The 20,289-nt window shown below is 35.7% G+C and overlaps 2 protein-coding genes across 7 annotated transcripts in view; one reads left to right on the top strand and one right to left on the bottom strand.

The window, feature by feature from the left end:
- ARL13B (ARF like GTPase 13B) overlaps positions 1-20,289 on the bottom strand; it is an 83,869-nt gene that overhangs the window by 51,286 nt on the left and 12,294 nt on the right. For 2 of the 4 annotated variants that reach the window (XM_082460501.1, XM_082460502.1), the window contains exons 2-3: positions 10,037-10,107; positions 3,418-3,667 (exon numbers count right to left, since the gene is read on the bottom strand). In XM_082460501.1, coding sequence (XP_082316627.1) covers positions 3,418-3,667; positions 10,037-10,107 — 321 coding nt within the window. Of the gene's footprint in view, positions 1-3,417; positions 3,668-10,036; positions 10,108-14,862; positions 17,033-20,289 lie in introns of those variants that run through there. The other 2 variants (XM_082460503.1, XM_082460504.1) reach the window with 2 other exon arrangements.
- STX19 (syntaxin 19) overlaps positions 1-20,289 on the top strand; it is a 49,812-nt gene that overhangs the window by 21,917 nt on the left and 7,606 nt on the right. For 2 of the 3 annotated variants that reach the window (XR_014263101.1, XR_014263103.1), the window contains exon 4: positions 11,737-13,850. The gene's annotated coding sequence lies outside the window, so the exon portion shown is untranslated. Of the gene's footprint in view, positions 1-9,694; positions 9,730-11,736; positions 13,851-20,289 lie in introns of all 3 variants that reach the window. The other variant, XR_014263102.1, reaches the window with a different exon arrangement.

Here is a 20,289-nt window from a genome sequence, read left to right on the forward strand (position 1 = left end):
TTAAGCAGTAAATACTATAGAACTGCCAAACAGAAATTCTGAGCTAATAAAACACCGAAGCCTAGTGATCTACGACTCTGACCTTTCAAGAGAACCCTCACGTCTGTGACATAAAGTGAAATGTGACTGAGGCTTCATTTGCAATGACACATGCTGTCAGACTGCTGTGCAGAATCAGGTCAGGCAGAGCTAGAGTGTCCAGGACCTGCTATCGTGGTCATCTACTCTGCTTCCCATAGCATGAATGAATCCTGCTCTACCAATTTGTAATTTCATGATTACAGACAAGATAATAATTCTTCAGGTTTCTTTCCTTCTGTTGAATGACTGAATCTTCTCAGAGGTCTGTTGTTGTTCTCTGTTTGCTCATTATTAGAGGGTGGGAAGAGAATATTATCAAGGGGTTGAAGTGAGTTCTGAGAGGCTTTGTAGGTCCTAAATCAACTAGTTTAGGCTCAGACAGACAAGTGGTGATCAGAAGAAATTAGATGCCATTATAGGATTTTGCAGATGAGAGGTCCAGATGTCCGTGGGCAAGAAGGAAGCAGCTATGTGCAACAAGGAGCACTGTAGCCAGCCTCCTAATTCAGGTAGCCTCCCCTACATCTCCACACCCACTAGCCCCTAGCACTCAGCTTACTAGGGCTCTACTGGACGCCCCTCCCACTTACTATCCAATGGACTTTTCAGTGCCATACCTATTATGTGCTAGGGTTACATCAGTTAAAACACAGACTTTCCTATCTGTGTGGAGCTATGGAGGCAACCTGAAGGACTTTGAGCAGAGGAAAAGTAAAATGATAAAATTTGCATTTAAAACAGACCTCTCAAGTACTTTATCTATTCTTGCATTGTTTCACTTATTAAAGCATGTACCAATTTTGTAATTTGAAAAATATCAAGTAAAGAAAAGGGCTCCTGCTAGCAATGTACAGGAGAGCTTAGAGAATAGGCAAGACTGCTACCAGGGAGACTGGTTAGGAGGGTAATCAGTAACACAAGGGAGAAGTGAAGAAAGGCTGAAAGGAGGTAACATTAAAGGGAATAGAGAGGAGTAAAGAGACTCAAATGATATTAAGATAGTAACATCAATAAGACAAATTAATTGTAGGTCAGAGAGAAAAAGATAAACAGGAGAACTTCCAAATATGGGACTTGGGTGGATATTCAAGACGGATTTATAAACAGAAAAAAGGGTGGGATAGAAAATTTTATGTATTATATGAACACTGCATACATTACATGTTTTACAAAAATATGCACAGGAAACTCATCAAAATGATAGCAGTGGTTGGCTCTGCATGATAGGTCAATCATTTTTTTTTTTAACCTCATTCTTTCCTACATCTTCTAAATTTATTAAGAATATGTACTTTTTGGGACTTCCCTGGCAGTCCAGTGCTTGGGACCCTGCGCTCCCAATGCAGGGGGCGTGAGTTTGATCTCTGGTTGGGGAGCTAGGATCCTACATGCCGTGCAGTGTGGCCAAAAAAAAAAAAAAAAAAAGAATATTTACTTTTTAGTAAATTTTGTATATTTTTGAAGCACATACATCTCAAAAAGTTTACCTTTATTAATAAAAATTCTATGGTTGTAAAACTCCTTTGAGAAAAACTCATCAAATGGCAAACCATTCCATATTTCATAAACATATTATTGATCCATAATTAATTCTCATGTCTTTGTGAGATTGCACTGACTATGAAATTATAATGGTGAGCAGTCATCCTAGTTGTGAGTTGTTTTTTTTTTTTCCAATTCTGGAAATTCATTAGCTGAGAGAAGTGACAGAACTGAAAGCAGGTATCTTGCTGACATTGGATTATTCAGTAAATTCTGCAGACACAAACTGCATGCCTCTGCCTCAGGGCTTTGCCACATACATCTATCTGCATGACTGACTCTCTCACCTCCAGTGTCATGTTCTCAATATGACCTAGTATGATTATCCTAATTTTAAGAGTAACATGCCCCTGTCACCACCACCACCATAGGACTCCTGATCTTCTTTTATCTGCTTTATTTTCAATATACTTATCACCTAATGTACAATTTATTTATTACATTTATTGTGTGTCTCACCCCCTAGAATGTAAGCTACTGAGATCATACATGGAGTTTTACTGTTTTTGTTCCCAAAGGTATCCCTATCACCAGAACAATGTCTAGCACATAGTGGATGTTCAATAAATATTTGTTGAATTAGTACATGTATGAATGAATAAATGCATGAGAGAATACATGAATAAAAGAATAAAATAAATAACTATTGGGTTAAAAAAAGCACACTCAATTATTTTACAAATGAACATCAGTCATTAATACTTTTTACTTTAGAAGTCACTGGTTCTCTGCTTAAACATTTGTAGAGACTAATTTAGTCTATGGGTTCAACAAAGTTTACTCTTTGTATACATATCTATTAAAGTCTATTTCATATTCAATAAAGGTGAGAATTAATTATATATATATCAAATAACTTCTTTAATTAGTTAAATGTATAAAAATTAAACAGTATAAGCTTAACAATAAATGATACAATAAAGTTTTACTTTTTGTAATCAGAGCTTCCAAACTGCCTCATTTAAAAATGTTCATTTATTACTGAGGACCACTGAGGAACTCTGTCTTACAATTTCTCAGTTAACCATGTGATAGGTTGCTTCGGGGTTTTTTTAATCGTTAGTAATGAAACACAAGAACGAGGGAAAAGGGACAAGAAGGCAAAACACACATTCCGCTTACTCCAATTTTAAGAGCAATTTAAACTACTTTCACTTTACTATGTCTCAAAGTTATAGCACCATCTGGTGTTTACTATGCAGAAATGCTATGAGGGCGGGTAGTGCAAAAGTCCTTTGTCACTTAATTTTTAAAAAATGTTTAGGCAGGTGGACAAAATGATGCTAAGCATACAACTAAGTTGATAATGGCACAGATCACATGTTCAGTTCGGAAATATAGTAGTAAAAACTGAGAAATCAACATGGCATTAGAAGAATAAACCATCTAAATAACTTTCAAACAAGAATACTCTTCAAGAAAAAAAGGACAGAGGCAAAACATAAATAAGTTATTAAAAGAGGAAAATAAATTGAAAAACATTTTAGAACCTTGTTAATAGACCATTTGCAAAATCTGACAAAAATAAATGACCAAATAAAACAAAGAGTTTACATTTGAAAACCCAGGAGATCTAATTATAAGATTTCTTCATTACATAGCCTCTGCCCTTAACCTCTACAGATAGCATTATAATAAGGCCTTGGTATATTAACTACTCCCAGTAAATTACATACATTTTATCATACGAGGGTGTGACAATTTAGCTTATTCAGTATTTTGTAACTTAGGTAAATTTCTTTAATGACTTAATGCTGCTGTCTCTACGTTTACAATAACACCAACATTACTTACACCAATATAGGCTTTCCCGATATCCTAGGATGTCTTATCACTTCTGACATTGTCTGTTTTGTCTCTTCCATTCTCTCTTCATCACTCGAATCCACAACAAATATTACCCCAAAAGATTCAGCATAGTAATTCTTCCAGATTCCCCGAATTCTTTTTCCACCTCCCAAGTCAAAGATGGTGACTTCAAACTTTCCTTGTCTAAGGTCAATTTTGGAAAATCCAACGGTAGGTGCTACATCTTCAGGATACTCTGTTTCAAATGATATAAAAGAAAGAATCTTGAGACTTTAAATTAATAACACTAATTTAACTTCACAACTTAAATGACATAAATGTGTTATTCATCATACTTTAGTACTAAATAGAATGTTTATTATTTGCTTACACAATAAGCATTGCATCTAAGCACATTGGTTTGGGGGAAAGGTAGATACTATAAAATATCCAACTAGAATTTACACTCCTTGCAGATAGGAATTTCTGTCTGTTTTTTTGTTTGCTTGTTTGTTTTTATTGATATAACCCCAGTTCCTAAACTAATGCCCACCATATAACGGGTACTTAATAAGGATGTGTAGAATAAATAAACCAATGAACTCTTGCCTTTAAGGCCACTGACTCCCCAAGTTACAAACAATAAAAATTTCAACCTTCAACACCACAGCCATCCCCAAGGACCATTACAACCTCTGTGGAGTTATAAAGAAAAACTAAACATTTAGAGAATAGTCTAGAACAACCAAATAATGGGAGAAGCTATGAAGAGTATAGAACCTTTCTTTTTTAATTAACTGAATTAAAGCTGTAACTGGAATAAAGAGACTTTTAAGGACAGCTTGCAAATACAAAGAGTAGATTTTATTTTCTTCTACAAGAATAGAATACAGGATATTCTCATAAATTTATAATTGAATTTCTTTGGACTTCTGCATATTACAGCACAAAGAAGAAGGTACAGGATGTATACAATTATAACTGCCAAAGAGCGGTAATGACAGTAAGAGATTAAAAAGATCACTAAGGTTCAAGCCTTGAACTAGGAGCTGGGACCTAGGCCTTAAAGCTAGGTAGGATTTAGACAGTCAGATGAGTGACCTAAGTAATAGAAATGGTAAAGGCAAGATGCACGAACAAGTTGAACATTGTAGTTGGAGCAAACCCTTAAGCCTGAACGCACACTGAAGAGGGTTCTGAAGATAGAGAATTGGGAGCCACGGAAGGTATTTTAGCAGACTAATAACATAATTAAGGTGACTAAAGTAGTCTTCCTTGAGATTCATCTTTGCAAAAGTCTCTAGAACGGACTGAAAATGAGAGTGATAGCCACTTTTTGGAGAGGTATGGAAATAAAAATAGAAGAATGGCAAGAGAGAACTCATGAAAGATTAACAGAACCAAGTGACTCAGTGGTTACAGAGAAGAGTTCAAACTTCATGTCTGTCTCTTCCATTCTCTCTTCATCGCTGGAATTCACAACAAATATTACTCCACTGAACTTTGTTTACAGCTGCACGGTCAATACAGTGGCCACCAAACTACATGAGGCTTTTAAAACTTAAATCAATTAAACTTAAATAAAATAAAAAATTCAGCTCCTCAGTTGTTCAAGCTGTATTTCAAGTGCTCAAAAGTCACATGTGGCTGGTGGCCCACCCTACTGGACAGAGCCAATATAGAACATGTCCATCATTGCAAATAGCTCTACTGAACAACACTGGTTTAGAGGGTCTTATCATTCCCACATTCAGCAAAATATCTGCTATTACAAAGATAAATTTGAGAGGCATTTGCTGTTAGGTGTGACTGAGAAACAGACTTGCAATGCACCATTCCCTTTCAGCAAGCATCTTAATGCAGTTTACACAGCTCCCTAGAAAGTTAATAGACATCACAAGTCTCATTTTTAAAAGACCTGCCTTATCTAGAAGGAGAAAAAGGCAAGTTTATAAGCAATATAAGCAGCTATGTATTCCAAAAAGAGAATTAAACTAGACATTTAAAAATGTGGATCTAGTCCAGGCCAGAACTGGCTTCACAGTTAAAATAGGCAGCTGTCTTTGAGTATGATTTGAAAGGTACCCCCAGGAAATTATCAGTGAAAATAAATCAACTATCCTGAGGAAGGGATAAGGGAAATAACACATATAGAATACCTACTCAGTACCAGGACTTTGTTAGGCATTAGAATGCAAAGATGAATAAAAAAGGGTTGCTGTCCTCAAAGAATATCCAGTACATTTCAGAGAGAACTGTGTTATTCCCATTAATGGGAATAACACAAGAACCTATATGTTCTACAAACAAGTCTGGAGAGCACAGTGTGAAGGTATTATGAACTGCACTTTTATGTCCCTGCCAAAACTCATCTGTTGAAACCCTAATCCCCAAAGTGATGGTATTTGGAGGTAGGGCCTTTGGGATGTAATTAGGTTTAGGTGAGGTCACAAGGATGGAGCCCCCATGAGGGAATTAGTGCCCTTATAAGAAGAGACATAAGAGAGCTTGTTTCCTCTCTCTCTTTCCACCACATGAGGATACAAGTGAGAAGATGGCTGTCTGTAAACCAAGAACAGGGCCCTCACTAAGTACTCGACCATACTGGCACCCTGACTGCAGTCTTCTAGCCTCCAGGACTGTGAGAAATACCTGTTGTTTAAGCCACTAAGTCTATGGTATTCTGCTATAGCAGCCCAAACTAAGATGGAGGGCATTCAAGAGAAAAAGGGTAAAGAGGAGCTAGAGGTGAGTCATGGCCTAGAAAGACTTCAGAGAGGAAATGAAATAGAAGTAAAGTCTTAAAAGACAAAAAAATTATAACAAAGAAGGGAGAATAAAATTCCAAGCAGGGGAACAATGTAAGCACAGATAAAATGATGGCACTATTCCCAGGAAACCAATTCATATTAAGTAATTTTTTCAAGGTTACATGGTAGACAGAGCCAGGACTCAAATTCAGGTATTCAGGACTTTAAAAGCCTGTTTCTTTTGATACATGGAACACCCTCCCCAATTTCTCTATTCTTTCCTCTGGTTCCTACTCATGATTCTGTGTTTCAGGACTCAAGACTAAGTGTTCAGGTTACAACCTTTTCTGTAAATCCTTCTCTGATGATTCCTTCCTACTTTCAGTATCACCTACACCATCTATTGTAATATTCTGTGTTCTTACTGGTCTCCACAATAGCCTATACCTTCCCAATAGCTGGGAACTATCTTTGTATCCTTAGCACTCAGTACAAAGCATATAATTGCTCAATACTACAACACCAGACTGCTAGGACAGCTGAAGCTGCTGTCGTTATGTCCATTCTTCCATATATTTATCCATCCATCCATGCTTGTAATCATTTATTGAGGGCCTGTTATAAATCAGGCATCATACAAGAACCAGGGGTACAAAGACATATGGTCCCTAATCCTGAGGATTTCAGTAAACCATATGTGTTAAGACAATGCCTAGAAAGTTCAAGATAAAATGAAAATATATAATCAATAACTATTTATTGAGCTTATGTTATATGCTAAGTACTATGCAAGGTCCTAGATATACAAAGATTAATAAAATTTATTAATATTTTCTGATCTTATAGAGCACTTATATAGAGGGAAAAAGAGGAAATATATACATAAACAAATAACTACAGTATAATAAGATGTGTTAATGTCAACAATGCTAGGGACCAATTTACACAAAGAATTTTCCCACCCAAAATAACAACAGTTCCTTAGAACTATTAGGAAATAATACTGGAAAGTCGGAGAATCCTGGATTTTTTAGCTGAGCACATGGCTGTTCAGGATAAAGAATGCAATCCCCAGTCTCTATGGCAGCTAGGGGTGGCCCTGAGAACAGGTTCTAGATAATGTGCTTGTGGTATACTGTTAAATGTTTAACTGGCTTTGGAGGCTGTGGAACTCTGATAGGTAGTGTTTGCCAATTGTCATGGAGTAAATACTCCCGCTATGGACTATTTCAAACTACCAATATGAGGCACCTGAACACAGAGTTTGGAGGAGAGGTGCCTAACTAGCTCTCGTTGACTAATATGAGCCAATAAGAGCAAGTAGCAACCAGCTCTGGAACACCATGGGTTCTAGCTAATGGCCTGTGAACAGCAGTGATGTGGTGGCTTCTGGTTCACATACTTTAAAAAAAGAGAAGGACAGCCTCCCTTTGTCCTTTACTTCTTCCTTCCAGCTGAAATGCACATGTAGTAGTGAGACACCTTGGACCAGGTAGGCAAGGGAGAACACTAGGAATGGCAAAGCAAATAGGAAAAGGAACTTGAGTCTCTAATACCATAGAGCTGCTATGCCAGCCCTAGACTGCTTTTCCCTGTGCTGTAATATGAGAGAGAAATAAACTTCCATTTTATTAAACCACTGTTATTTTAGGCTTATTTGTTAGCACAATTGAACCTATATCCTATTAATGCAATCACTTTGACAGCCATGAAGAAGAGAAGCTGATTGAAGGAAGTGAACCTCAAGATAGGGAAAGTACTCTTAGATTAGGAAGCTATAATAAAATTATAGATGAAACACTAAACCCAGGGTTTGGACGCAGACAACGGCAATAGAGTAGGAGAGGAAGATTATCTCAAAAGAAAGGAGGAAATATACAATAAAAAATTAAAAAAAAAATTTTAATAAAAAACAAAACAAAGCAGAAAAGAGCCAGAAATCAGCTAAGAGAAGCCATGGGAGAAATGTTTTAGGAAGACTGCCTACTAAGACATGGCCTGAACTGGGACACCAAAATAAGTAAAACTGCCCTTGGGGAATTTATAGTCTGGAGAGGTAGAGTAATACATAAAAAGAGGGGCAATTAAGTAGCTATAGAAGTAGATACAGATAAGAGTAGACAAAAACAGAGGATGTAGTCAATTGTACTGATGGTGGTGGTAAGGGGTGAGGGCAGCAGGAGATCAGAAGAGACTTCATAAAGGAGACTATAGGACAAACAAGCATCTTTAGAGATAAGTAGATAATCTGTCTTTAAGGATAAGTTGATATTCTCTTTAATAAGGCAAGTGGGAACAGCATAAACAAAATCACAAAGGTATCAAAAGGCTCAATTTGAAAAATTTCAAGTCGTTCTATATAACTGGAATCTTTAAAAAAGAAAAATGGTAAGAAATCAGTCACTGGAGTAGGCTGAAGAGTAAATACGAAATGAAAAACAAAAACAGAGCCAGAGGGGAGCTCAAAGTTGAAACAGCTTTGACTTTTTGTTCATGATGTGACACCTTGAACATTTTCTAAACTCAGAAAAAGAAACTAATGGAGGTGGGATTCAGAAGGAAAAGGCCTGATGGAAAGAGGATGTTCTAAGTACAGGCAAATAATTAGACGGTCTGATTAGCACATTCCTGGATCCTGCTCCCTTGAACATAAGGCTTTGAAGGAATGAAAGAGAAAACGTTTAGATAAGGTTTCATGGCCTGCAGGCCAAATCTGGCTAGCCACCTGTTTTTACATGGCCCTCAAGCTAAGAATGTGTTTTACATTTTAAAATAATTTCCAAAAAAAACCCAAGGATAATGTTTCATAACACATCAAATTTTAGGGTCTATAAATAAAGTTTCATTGGAACATGGCCACGCTCATTTGTTTACATATTTTCTATGGCTACTTCTGCACTACTATGTCAGAGCTGTGTAGCTGGGAAAGGGACCATATGACCCTCAAAGTCTAAAATATTTACTACACGGATCTTTACAGAAGAAGTTTGCAAACCCTTGGTTTAGATGGTTACAGTGAGTGCTCTGCAAGGATATAACCTAGGTGACAGCATGAGGGCTACAAAAAGGCTTTAGAAGACTCCTCAGACAATAATATATAGTTTGCATCTAATTGGGGGGTGACAAAATGTTTTTCTCCAACAGCAAGTTTTGCAAGGTGCCAATTTTCTTTCACGAATTTCCATAAATAAAAGCTCCCTATCTGTCACGCATGATATCTAGTTGCAAAATCCATTTTCAGGAACAAATATATGTTAGGTTTTCTCCCAATTCATACCCTCAAGATGTCTGGCTCGTGCTACATCTTCTGGGTACACAACAAACTCACTAGTATAGTACCTCTATATTGTAGTTACAAAGCATTAAATTAAGACTAAATAAATACACCCAATGAGATGTAATATAAATGACATAAAACCCTTTAATGTATCTTTAATGTAACTGTAAAAATTACACATCATGTTGAAAAAAAAATCAAGAGGTGCAAAGAGAACTGTGCTGGCTAACTGTATTTCTACCTCCCTTTCATTTAGCTGTAGCCCTGTGACTAAATTCTGGCCAAGAAAATGTAAGTAGAAGATAGGGATCCTTAAAAGCAGGGGCATGTCCTTTTTTTACTTTTTCCTTCCTACTGGCTAGAAGACAGCTGTGATCCCTCTTAGCTGATCAAAAACCTCGAGGAGCCTATGCATTCATTCAAATCTGAAACATAACAGGCTGGTACTATTAAGCCAGAGTCTATTCATCACATTAGCCTCAAGTATACTAAGAATATAAAGTAACAGAGTGCACAGTATATGTACCCAATGAATATGTAATAAAGCAATTTAAATAAATAAATCAGAGTAATTTAATAATAAATTTTTCCAGCTTACCTCCTTGGATTCCCTTTGCTGTTGCCGTTTTACCAGCATTATCAAGTCCCACCATCACAAGAGTCACCTTTCTTAAAACAATAAAAATTTAAAAATCACTTTGAGTCAGTTAAGTATTGGGGTAAAAATAAAAGCAAATTCATTCATCCAAGCAACACTTAAGGAGCATCTATATGTACAAGACAATCTGCTGGATGCTAAGGGGTACAATGATAAATAAAATATATATTCAAAAAGCAAAATTCTTGAAAAATACCTGTAAAGTGTCATCCTTTTGTTCTCTAAGCAAAAAAAAAAAAGGGGGAAACTGTACAGTAGATAACTTGAAGGATAGAGACGAAATAAGGGATAGAAGAGAGAAAGCAAGGCAGGGAGATGGATCCTAGCACGAGTTATTTATCATGTCTAAAGACTCAATTTTCTAGTTAACTGAAGTCTAAGGATTAGCACAAATTTGTTTTTTCTTGTGAAATTACATAAGAAAAGAATGATTGTTAGGTTCTTGACACTACTAGTATGCTCAACTGTTTTTATATATGCAGCACCTTACCAAGTATAAGTCTTAAACATAGTATAGTAACATGACTATTAACCTAAGCGCTAACATATTTTGAAAAAGGGTTCCTAAATTATAAAGCTTAAAATGTTTCTGATGATATAGCTAAACTTCACAGAGTTAGAAAAAAAATACAATCCAGTTCAATTTTACAATTGAAGAAACATAAGTCCAGAGTCATAAGATAAGACAATGAATTGGCTACAGTCAGAACCAGAACCTAATTCACCTAATTCCTAGGGACTTCTCAAACCTGAGGTAGGTTATAAAGGAACAAACCTACTATACTGGTCCTATTATCTCAGTGATTCACTCCACCACTAAAGCTCATTTCTGTTCCAGGCTTAACTACTGCTTAGTATAAATGGTGAGACCATCTATTAACACCATTTTGGGAATATAGAGAGAAAACCACAGCATAACTGGGTCACATTCCCATGGGGTAGAGTCAGGGTTTCTGCCAAGTACAGTCATTCTTCACTGGCAATCATTCCAAGAAGGGTTAAAAAACAGAACTTAGATGGCAAGAAAGGGTGTTTTTTCATCTGTATAGGCCTGGCTCTCTTGGATCTGGACTTCTTTATTAAACAAATAGTTACTGACCATCTTCTGTATACCATACACCAGTGTTCTAGGTACCTGAGATACACCTGTTTATTTAAATAACCACAACAACAATGAAAAACAAAAACTGATAGAGAAACCCTTCCCTTATTAAACTTACATTTTAGTTACAGGAGACAAACAATATAATAAATATAGGAAATAAGTAAATTATAGGTTATGTCATACATTAGAGGTGATCAGGTACTATAGAAAAAAGAATAAAGTAGAGCAGGATATGGATTGTAGTTTTACATAAGGTGATCAGGGCAGGCCTCACTGAGAAAGAAGGTAAAGTCTGAGCAAGGCCTTGAAAGAGGGAGTTACTTATGCAAATATCTGGGGCGAGAGAGTACAGCTGGGGCAAAGGCCAGGAAGCCAGTGTGGTAAAACCCAGTGAGATAGGAGCAGGGAAGAAGGACAGGAAGTCAGAAACGCATCAGAGGCCAGATAACGTAGGGCCTTGTAGGCCATGGTGAGGACTTTGGTTTTTGTAAGTGAAATTAATTTACTCTTCATGTTAATTTCCTTTGTTATCCAGGAGCCTTAGTCTTTTGTAAATGCTTCAACCATCCCTGTATACACCATGAAGAATAAACGAAAGTAGTCTATGCTTGAGTCAGTGGTAAGCCACAATTAGCAGCATCCCCACACCCCATTCCCAGTCAGTCAGTGGTGGGGTCAGTGGAAATGCCAAAGAGGCACACAGCAGATTATGAATTTACGGATCTGAGGTAGTATGTGAGGTCTGGGTACTTCTATCCACGGGCAAGTTTTACCTGTATTATCAACTTTGAAAAGTATGTTTACTTCTTAAGGAAGCTTTGAGATATGTAGAGTATAACTCTACTACTTTGTCTGAAGAATTCATAACTTCCAAATATCAAAGAACAAAATTTAAGTACAAAATAAGTTATTAAATAAAATATAATAAATGACTATCCAAAAAAGATGGATTGTATAGCATTTAAACAATATTTTGGATAACTGAAGTTACTAGATATATAATGAATTAGACTATAATAGTAAAGCTAATTCAATTGCTCTTTAATAATTTATTTCAAGATCTACAGTGCTTCAAACGTCACCATGACCAAAACAATTACTTTTGGGGAACAAATCCCCATTTTCTGCTTGTTTGCATCATTTATTCTGTAACTATTCATTAGGCACCGATTACACAGTAGCAAACAAACATCCACAATCCCTAGCCATCATAAACCTTAGAGCCTAGCAAGAAAAGAGGCATTAGAGATTTATGTGTGATGGCTGCTGTAAAGGGAAGCACAGGCAGGCACAGGAAGAGAGAGCAGCTGACCATGCCTATTCTAGAAGTCACAGAAGACCATACTGCAAACATATATCGACTGGGTCAGCAGTTCCTAGGAACATCATGGATCCTTTTCCCATCCCTTATGAGCCAGAGTAAAACATCTCAAATATACCTTTTTAAGGAAAATGGCCCTTCATTCTCTACTACAAAGGTAGCATTTTATGTTTCCCCCCCTCCATTCTTGTCAAGATTTCAGTTTAAAAAAAAAAAATCACTGTCCAAATAATTACTTTTACACATTTTGAAACATTACTCTTAAAGCAGCTATCAAGGAAAAATGTTAGATTTTACCTTAAAAGCTTTCCTTTTTTAAACAGAATATTAGGTTCAAACAAAAAAATGTTCTTCAAACATGAAAATCACTTTGGAAAATTATAATCATGCTGAGACTGGCACAAAATAAGTCTCTCTGGATTTCTATTTTTGTTTTGACTACACTTGCAAGTACACAGTTAATCTTTAAGATCATTATGCCATATACTTGAAAACACAGCTTTAATTAAATATTTGAGGTAATTAAAGCCTTAATGAAAAAACATAACATTAGGAGTACAAATGAAAATCACAGCATGAATTACTGCAATGCCTGATAACAAAGCATTAAATTTATACTTTCAGAATAGAATGGGTTTAAAAGGCTAACAATCACCTAACACTCAAAATTCTATGGAACTCTTTAAACACTGAATATATTCAATCTAACAAATTTTAAAATGTACATGTCATTATAGCTTTTTAAAATAAGATAAATTATCACTGGGAACAGTTTGGCTGTGATGCTATGTAACAACAGAGAAATAAAAAACTATGTTTTTTAGTCTTATGATTATTGATCAAATACACTAGTCCTTCAATTGAAAAAATAATAAACAGTGTTCTTAGGTTTATAGTGTCTAGAAAGTTGACACTAGCAATAAAAGCAATCATTTAGTCATTTGGTCAGGCAGTAATTCAATAAAAGTACATAAGGCATTTGAGTACTATGGACACAAAAATGCCTGAAACATGATTTCTATCCCAGAGTGCTCATCATCTAATGAGAATGACTAAAATGTAAACAAACATTTGTACATTATGACACTATGACAGTTTAAAATGCTTATCGATATATACAAGATGCTAAAGGAATACTGAGCAAGAAGACTTTATTCAGCCTAGAGATACAGGAGAAGGTCTGGGAAGCTTCTTACACAAGGTGATGATGCCTCAGCTAAGTTCTTAAAATGTAGAAGTTTGCCGAGCAAGGGGAAGGTGAAAACAGGAGGAAGGATGAAGAGGTTCCAGACTAAGAACACTGCCTGAGAAGACACCACACCAAGGAGGTAAGAACTGGCAGGGTGCTGAGTTGCTAAACCCAGGCATTAAGAGCACATCTCAGGAAAGCAGCCTTAAGCAAAAGGAGAACATGCTTGTTACATTCATACACAGTCACAACTCAATACAACTGTGTATTGAGTCTAAAAGGAACCCGACATACTTCTACTTAAGGAACCAGTATCATAATATAGGTAATAATGTGGCCTTCCCAGAAGTTGAAAGTGATCACTTAGCTCTTATTACAGTTATCCCTGAGTCTTGAATTATATACCAAACTAGAAAGGCTGACACGGAAAGGACTCTGTTGTAAGATGTACAGTATGTTTCTACTAGTAACAAGTAACATATAGGGATTGTTGGTACTCTGATATATAGCCACAAACTTGGTGTTAGAGCAGCCTGTGTTCAAATCCCAAAACTGCCATTTCCAAGCTATATGACCTGGGACACATTATTTAACTTCTCAGAATTTCATCAGTAAAATGGGCTAATAAAAATATCCATCCCATAGGGATGTGGTGAAATTACATAAGACATGCAAGTAAGGTGCACAATGCTTGTGGCACACAGTAAGTGCTCAACCTATAGCTGTTCTTATTACAGAATAAAAGTCAAGACAGGGAGTCTACAAATGAGACCAGCGAGATGGGCAGGGACCAGATTATAGAGGAGGATTAAAGGGTTCAGTTTTGCACATGTTGACAGTAGTGCTTGTCTCACACTGAAGTCTGACGCTGGAGGAGAGACCTGGACTGGGATTATGAGACATATACGTGGTAGTTAAAACCATAAGAACAGATGAAAGAGCACAGAAGGAAGAAGAGCCAGGGGACAGGGGACACAGAACCCCAAGAACCTTTGAAGAAACCCTTAAAATTGTAGCCAGAAAGAAATGACACCAAAGAAACGGCAGCGATGGGAACAGTTTCCAGAAGGGTTAAGAGATGAACAATACCAAATACTACAAAGTTTTGTAAAATAAAAGCATCTTTTTGGTAATTGCCACAAATTAAGTACCTCAGAAATAAATGCTCTCAGCTTTTCCCAAACCCTGCAATACCAACGCTTTGAATTTATATGGCGTGTCTTGATAGTTCAAAGCTATTTTACCCTATCATTTATCTTCATGCTGTCCCTGCAAGTAGAGCAGATACAAGTTACCCAAGGTTACAGTGCTAATAAAAATTAGTTAACAGCAGTTTCCATGGGAAGTTTAAAAACAATGGTTTGTAAAAATAATTATTATTATTTTAAAGGGCAACTTGAACCATCTCGTTTATCCTAAAATTTACTCACATTTATATACACACACACACACACACACACACACACACACACACAGATACAAACCAGATAGCCAGGTAGTCTGGCTCATTTTCATCAAAATATTTTGGAATTTTTTCCCCACATTTCAGTCTATCACAATCATAACCTACTTCCTAGAGTTAAGAGAAGGTAGATTACCTAGTAATAGGTAGATTACTAAGGTTATGAATTGCATGCTGTTAATAAAACCTAACCATGATGTTAATGAAAATCTAATAATGGCATTTTTCTGTTTAAAATCCTTAAACAGAACCAAATCCAAACTCTGCAGCCTCTTCTGCCACTCCCCAGCAAGACTTTAAGGCTGGGGTTTCCCCCAGTCCTTCTTGACCATGCATGTTAACACAGCAAATAAACCTTAACTTTTTCATGCAACTTTTCATACAGTCTTCTCAACTAGAACCTGTCTTAACTCTGCAGCCCCAGGATCAAATGTGCTGAGCATACATCATGCATCTTTACTGAATGAAACAATACAAACATAATTTCTGATCACCCATTTACTAAGTAAACACTAAGTAAAATTAAAATATATAACTTTAAATTGAGAACATACTATAATGGATTTAATTTATATAAATCTTCACAACAAAGTAACAGTTCAATATTAGAGAATGTAATTAAAATTACCTATTTTCTTACATCAAACTGACTGAAGTTTTCTGAATAAATTTACATGTTTATGGTTTCAAGGTAATAATTAACAGTGAGAAATATTTTTAAAACTAAAGTAATTCTGAGTTAAAAAAAAAAGTAGGCATTAAGAGAGCCAAAGACTGTTTTACATATTTTATCTCAGGGTCCCTTTTTATACAACAGATATAGAAATTAATATGTCTAAAATATAAGCCACATAATATTAGCGTTTTGAACTTAGAAAACATTTAAATTATGAATCTTTTCTGAAAGACATTATTACAATCTTTTGAACATTTACAACTCTAAACTTCCTCATCTGTCAACTAAGGAAGACAATACTTCAAATGAGATAATTACATAAAAGCTATTTCTAACTTCAAAAATGTTATGCAAGTTAAAATAAAACACTTCACTGAAACACTATGAAGCAAAATTTAACACATCAAAATTAATATTTATTACTTAAAATATTTAAAACTACATGGGCAATTTAACAAATAACACATACATATGAAAAGGGACTTGGGAATACTGTTTTATGATATATGTGTGAGAAAACAAAAAACTTACCACAAAAAAAATTAATACAATGAAAAAATTTTACCAAAAACATTTATGTTGTGATTTTATTATACAAATGCACTATTTTCTTTTTTTTTTTATTTTGTAAATTTAGATTATTTTTTCACACACACACTGTATTTTATTTTTACAAGAGATAAATAGACTGACACCAAGCATTGTACATGGATGACCACAACAAAAGCAACAATGACTGCAATTACCAAACACGAAACACACTCATACTATGTCATAATATTGATATTCAGTCCAGTAATCCTCCACTGTAACAGCCCCTTTACTTTGCAGTGAAAATTGATTTGTATATTCTTTGCCTCTGAGTCCTTGTGGGATTTTTTTTTTTTTTAATTCAAACAGAAAGTCACAAAAATTATACTCATCCTCATCAGTTCACTCAGTCCCATGTAATTAATTTTTTTTTCATCTTGATCTTTTGTTAGCACTTTTATGAATTCATCAGTTTTTCATTAGAGTTCTAAAAATGCTTATTCATTCAGTTCAGCAGTACAGTCAGTTACCAGAAACCTGTACTTGTCAAAGTCTTTTCCATGAATTTCTTGAAGATGAAACCTTTTTATAGGAACATATTTGCAAAAGCATCAGACTACACCCAGAACTGTCTGTAAATGACAAAAGACTTAAAAATGACCACGGTTAAAGATTTGATGAAAGTTCTAATAATGCAGTTGACAAGAAAATTAGTTATTTCTGAGATATACATTTTAAAGTAATAACTAGGATTATGACTTATAACATTATACCAGAACATATAAGATTTTTAGAAATTTCAAGTAATGTCTGAAACATTTATATTAACATATTTCCATACAAATAACCCAATGAAAGTTTAGTATTAGTTGTTTTGTTTGTTTTTTCATATTGCAGGTTCTTATTAGTCATCAGTTTTATACACATCAGTGTATACATGTCAATCCCAATCGCCCAATTCAGCACACCACCATCCCCACCCCACTGCAGTTTTCCCCCCTTGGTGTCCATATGTCCGTTCTCTACATCTGTGTCTCAACTTCTGCCCTGCAAACCGGCTCATCTGTACCATTTTTCTAGGTTCCACATACATGCGTTAATATACGATATTTGTTTTTCTCTTTCTGATTTACTTCACTCTGTATGACAGTCTCTAGATCCATCCACGTCTCAACAAATGACTCAATTTCATTCCTTTTTATGGCTGAGTAATATTCCATTGTATATATGTACCACCTCTTCTTTAGCCATTCGTCTGTTGATGGGCATTTAGGTTGCTTCCATGACCTGGCTATTGTAAATAGTGCTGCAATGAACATTCGGGTGCATGTGTCTTTTTGAATTGTGGTTTTCTCTGGGTATATGCCCAGTAGTGGGATTGCTGGGTCATATGGTAATTCTATTTTTAGTTTTTTAAGGAACCTCCATATTGTTCTCCATAGTGGCTGTATCAATTTACATTCCCACCAACAGTGCAAGAGGGTTCCCTTTTCTCCACACCCTCTCCAGCATTTGTTGTTTGTAGATTTTCTGATGATGCCCATTCTAACTGGTGTGAGGTGATACCTCATTGTACTTTTGATTTGCATTTCTCTAATAATTAGTGATGTTGAGCATCTTTTCATGTGCTTCGTGGCCATCTGTATGTCTTCTTTGGAGAAATGTCTATTTAGGTCTTCTGCCCATTTTTGGATTGGGGTGTTTGTTTCTTTAATATTGAGCTGAATGAGCTGTTTATATATTTTGGAGATTAATCCTTTGTCCGTTGATTCGTTTGCAAATATATTCTCCCATTCTGAGGGCTGTCTTTTCATCTTGTTTATGGTTTCCTTTGCTGTGCAAAAGCTTTGAAGTTTCATTAGGTCCCATTTGTTTATTTTTGTTTTTATTTCCATTACTCTAGAAGGTGGATCAAAAAAGATCTTGCTGTGATTTATGTCAAAGAGTGTTCTTCCTATGTTTTCCTCTAAGAGTTTTATAGTGTCCAGTCTTACATTTAGGTCTCTAATCCATTTTGAGTTTATTTTTGTGTATGGTGTTAGGGAGTATTCCAATTTCATTCTTTTACATGTAGCTGTCCAGTTTTCCCAGCACCACTTATTGAAGAGACTGTCTTTTCTCCATTGTATATCTTTGCCTCCTTTGTCATAGATTAGTTGACCATAGGTGCGTGGGTTAATCTCTGGGCTTTCTATCTTGTTCCATTGATCTATCTTTCTGTTTTTGTGCCAGTACCATATTGTCTTGATTACTGCAGCTTTGTAGTATAGTCTGAAGTCAGGGAGTCTGATTCCTCCAGCTCTTTTTTTTTCCCTCAAGACTGCTTTGGCTATTTGAGGTCTTTTGTGTCTCCATACAAATTTTAAGATGATTTGTTCTAGCTCCGTAAACAATGCCATTGGTAATTTGATAGGGATTGCATTGAATCTGTAGATTGCTTTGGGTAGTATAGTCATTTTCACAATATTGATTCTTCCAATCCAAGAACATGGTATATCTCTCCATCTGTTGGTATCATCTTTAATTTCTTTCATCAGTGTCTTATAGTTTTCTGCATACAGGTCTTTTGTCTCCCTAGGTAGGTTTATTCCTAGGTATTTTATTCTTTTTGTTGCAATGGTAAATGGGAGTGTTTCCATAATTTCTCTTTCAGATTTTTCATCATTAGTGTATAGGAATGCAAGAGATTTCTGCGCATTAATTTTGTATCCTGCAACTTTACCATATTCATTAATTAGCTCTAGCAGTTTTCTGGCAGCATCTTTAGGATTCTCTATGTATAGTATCATGTCATCTGCAAACAGTGACAGTTTTACTTCTTCTTTTCCAATTTGTATTCCTTTTATTTCTTTTTCTTCTCTGATTGCCGTGGCTAGGACTTCCAGAACTATGTTGAATAATAGTGGTGAGAGTGGACATCCTTGTCTCGTTCCTGATCTTAGAGGAAATACTTTCAGTTTTTCACCATTGAGAATGATGTTTGCTGTGGGTTTGTCATATATGGCCTTTATTATGTTGAGGGAGGTTCCCTCTATGCCCACTTTCTGGAGAGTTTTTATCATAAATGGGTGTTGAGTTTTGTCAAAAGCTTTTTCTGCATCTGTTGAGATGATCATATGGTTTTTATTCTTCAATTTGTTAATATGGTGTATCACACTGATTGATTTGGGTATGTTGAAGAATCCTTGCATCCCTGGGATAAATCCCACTTGATCGTGGTGTATGATCCTTTTAATGTGTTGTTGGATTCTGTCTGCTAGTATTTTGTTGAGGATTTTTGCATCTATATTCATCAGTGATATTGGTCTGTAATTTTCTTTTTTGGTAGTGTCTATGTCTGATTTTGGTATCAGGGTGATGGTGGCCTCATAGAATGAGTTTGGGAGTCTTCCTTCCTCTGCAATTTTTTGGAAGAGTTTGAGAAGGATGGGTGTTAGCTCTTCTCTAAATGTTTGAGAGAATTCACCTGTGAAGCCATCTGGTCCTGGACTTTTGTTTGTTGGAAGATTTTTAATCACAGTTTCAATTTCATTACTTGTGATTGGTCTGTTCATATTTTCTGTTTCTTCCTGGTTCAGTCTTGGAAGGTTATACCTTTCTAAGAATTTGTCCATTTCTTCCAGGTTGTCCATTTTATTGGCATAAAGTTGCTTGTAGTAGTCTCTTAGGATGCTTTGTATTTCTGCAGTGTCTGTTGTAACTTCTCCTTTTTCATTTCTGATTTTATTGATTTGAGTCCTCTCCCTCTTTTTCTTGATGAATCTGGCTAATGGCTTATCAATTTTGTTTATCTTCTCAAAGAACCAGCTTTTAGTTTTATTGATCTTTGCTATTGTTTTCTTTGTTTCTATTTCATTTATTTCCCCTCTGATCTTTATGATTTCTTTCCTTCTGCTAACTTTGAGTTTT

This window comes from Balaenoptera physalus, assembly GCF_965194825.1.
Source record: "Balaenoptera physalus genome assembly, chromosome: 4".
NCBI classification, from domain to species: domain Eukaryota; kingdom Metazoa; phylum Chordata; class Mammalia; order Artiodactyla; family Balaenopteridae; genus Balaenoptera; species Balaenoptera physalus.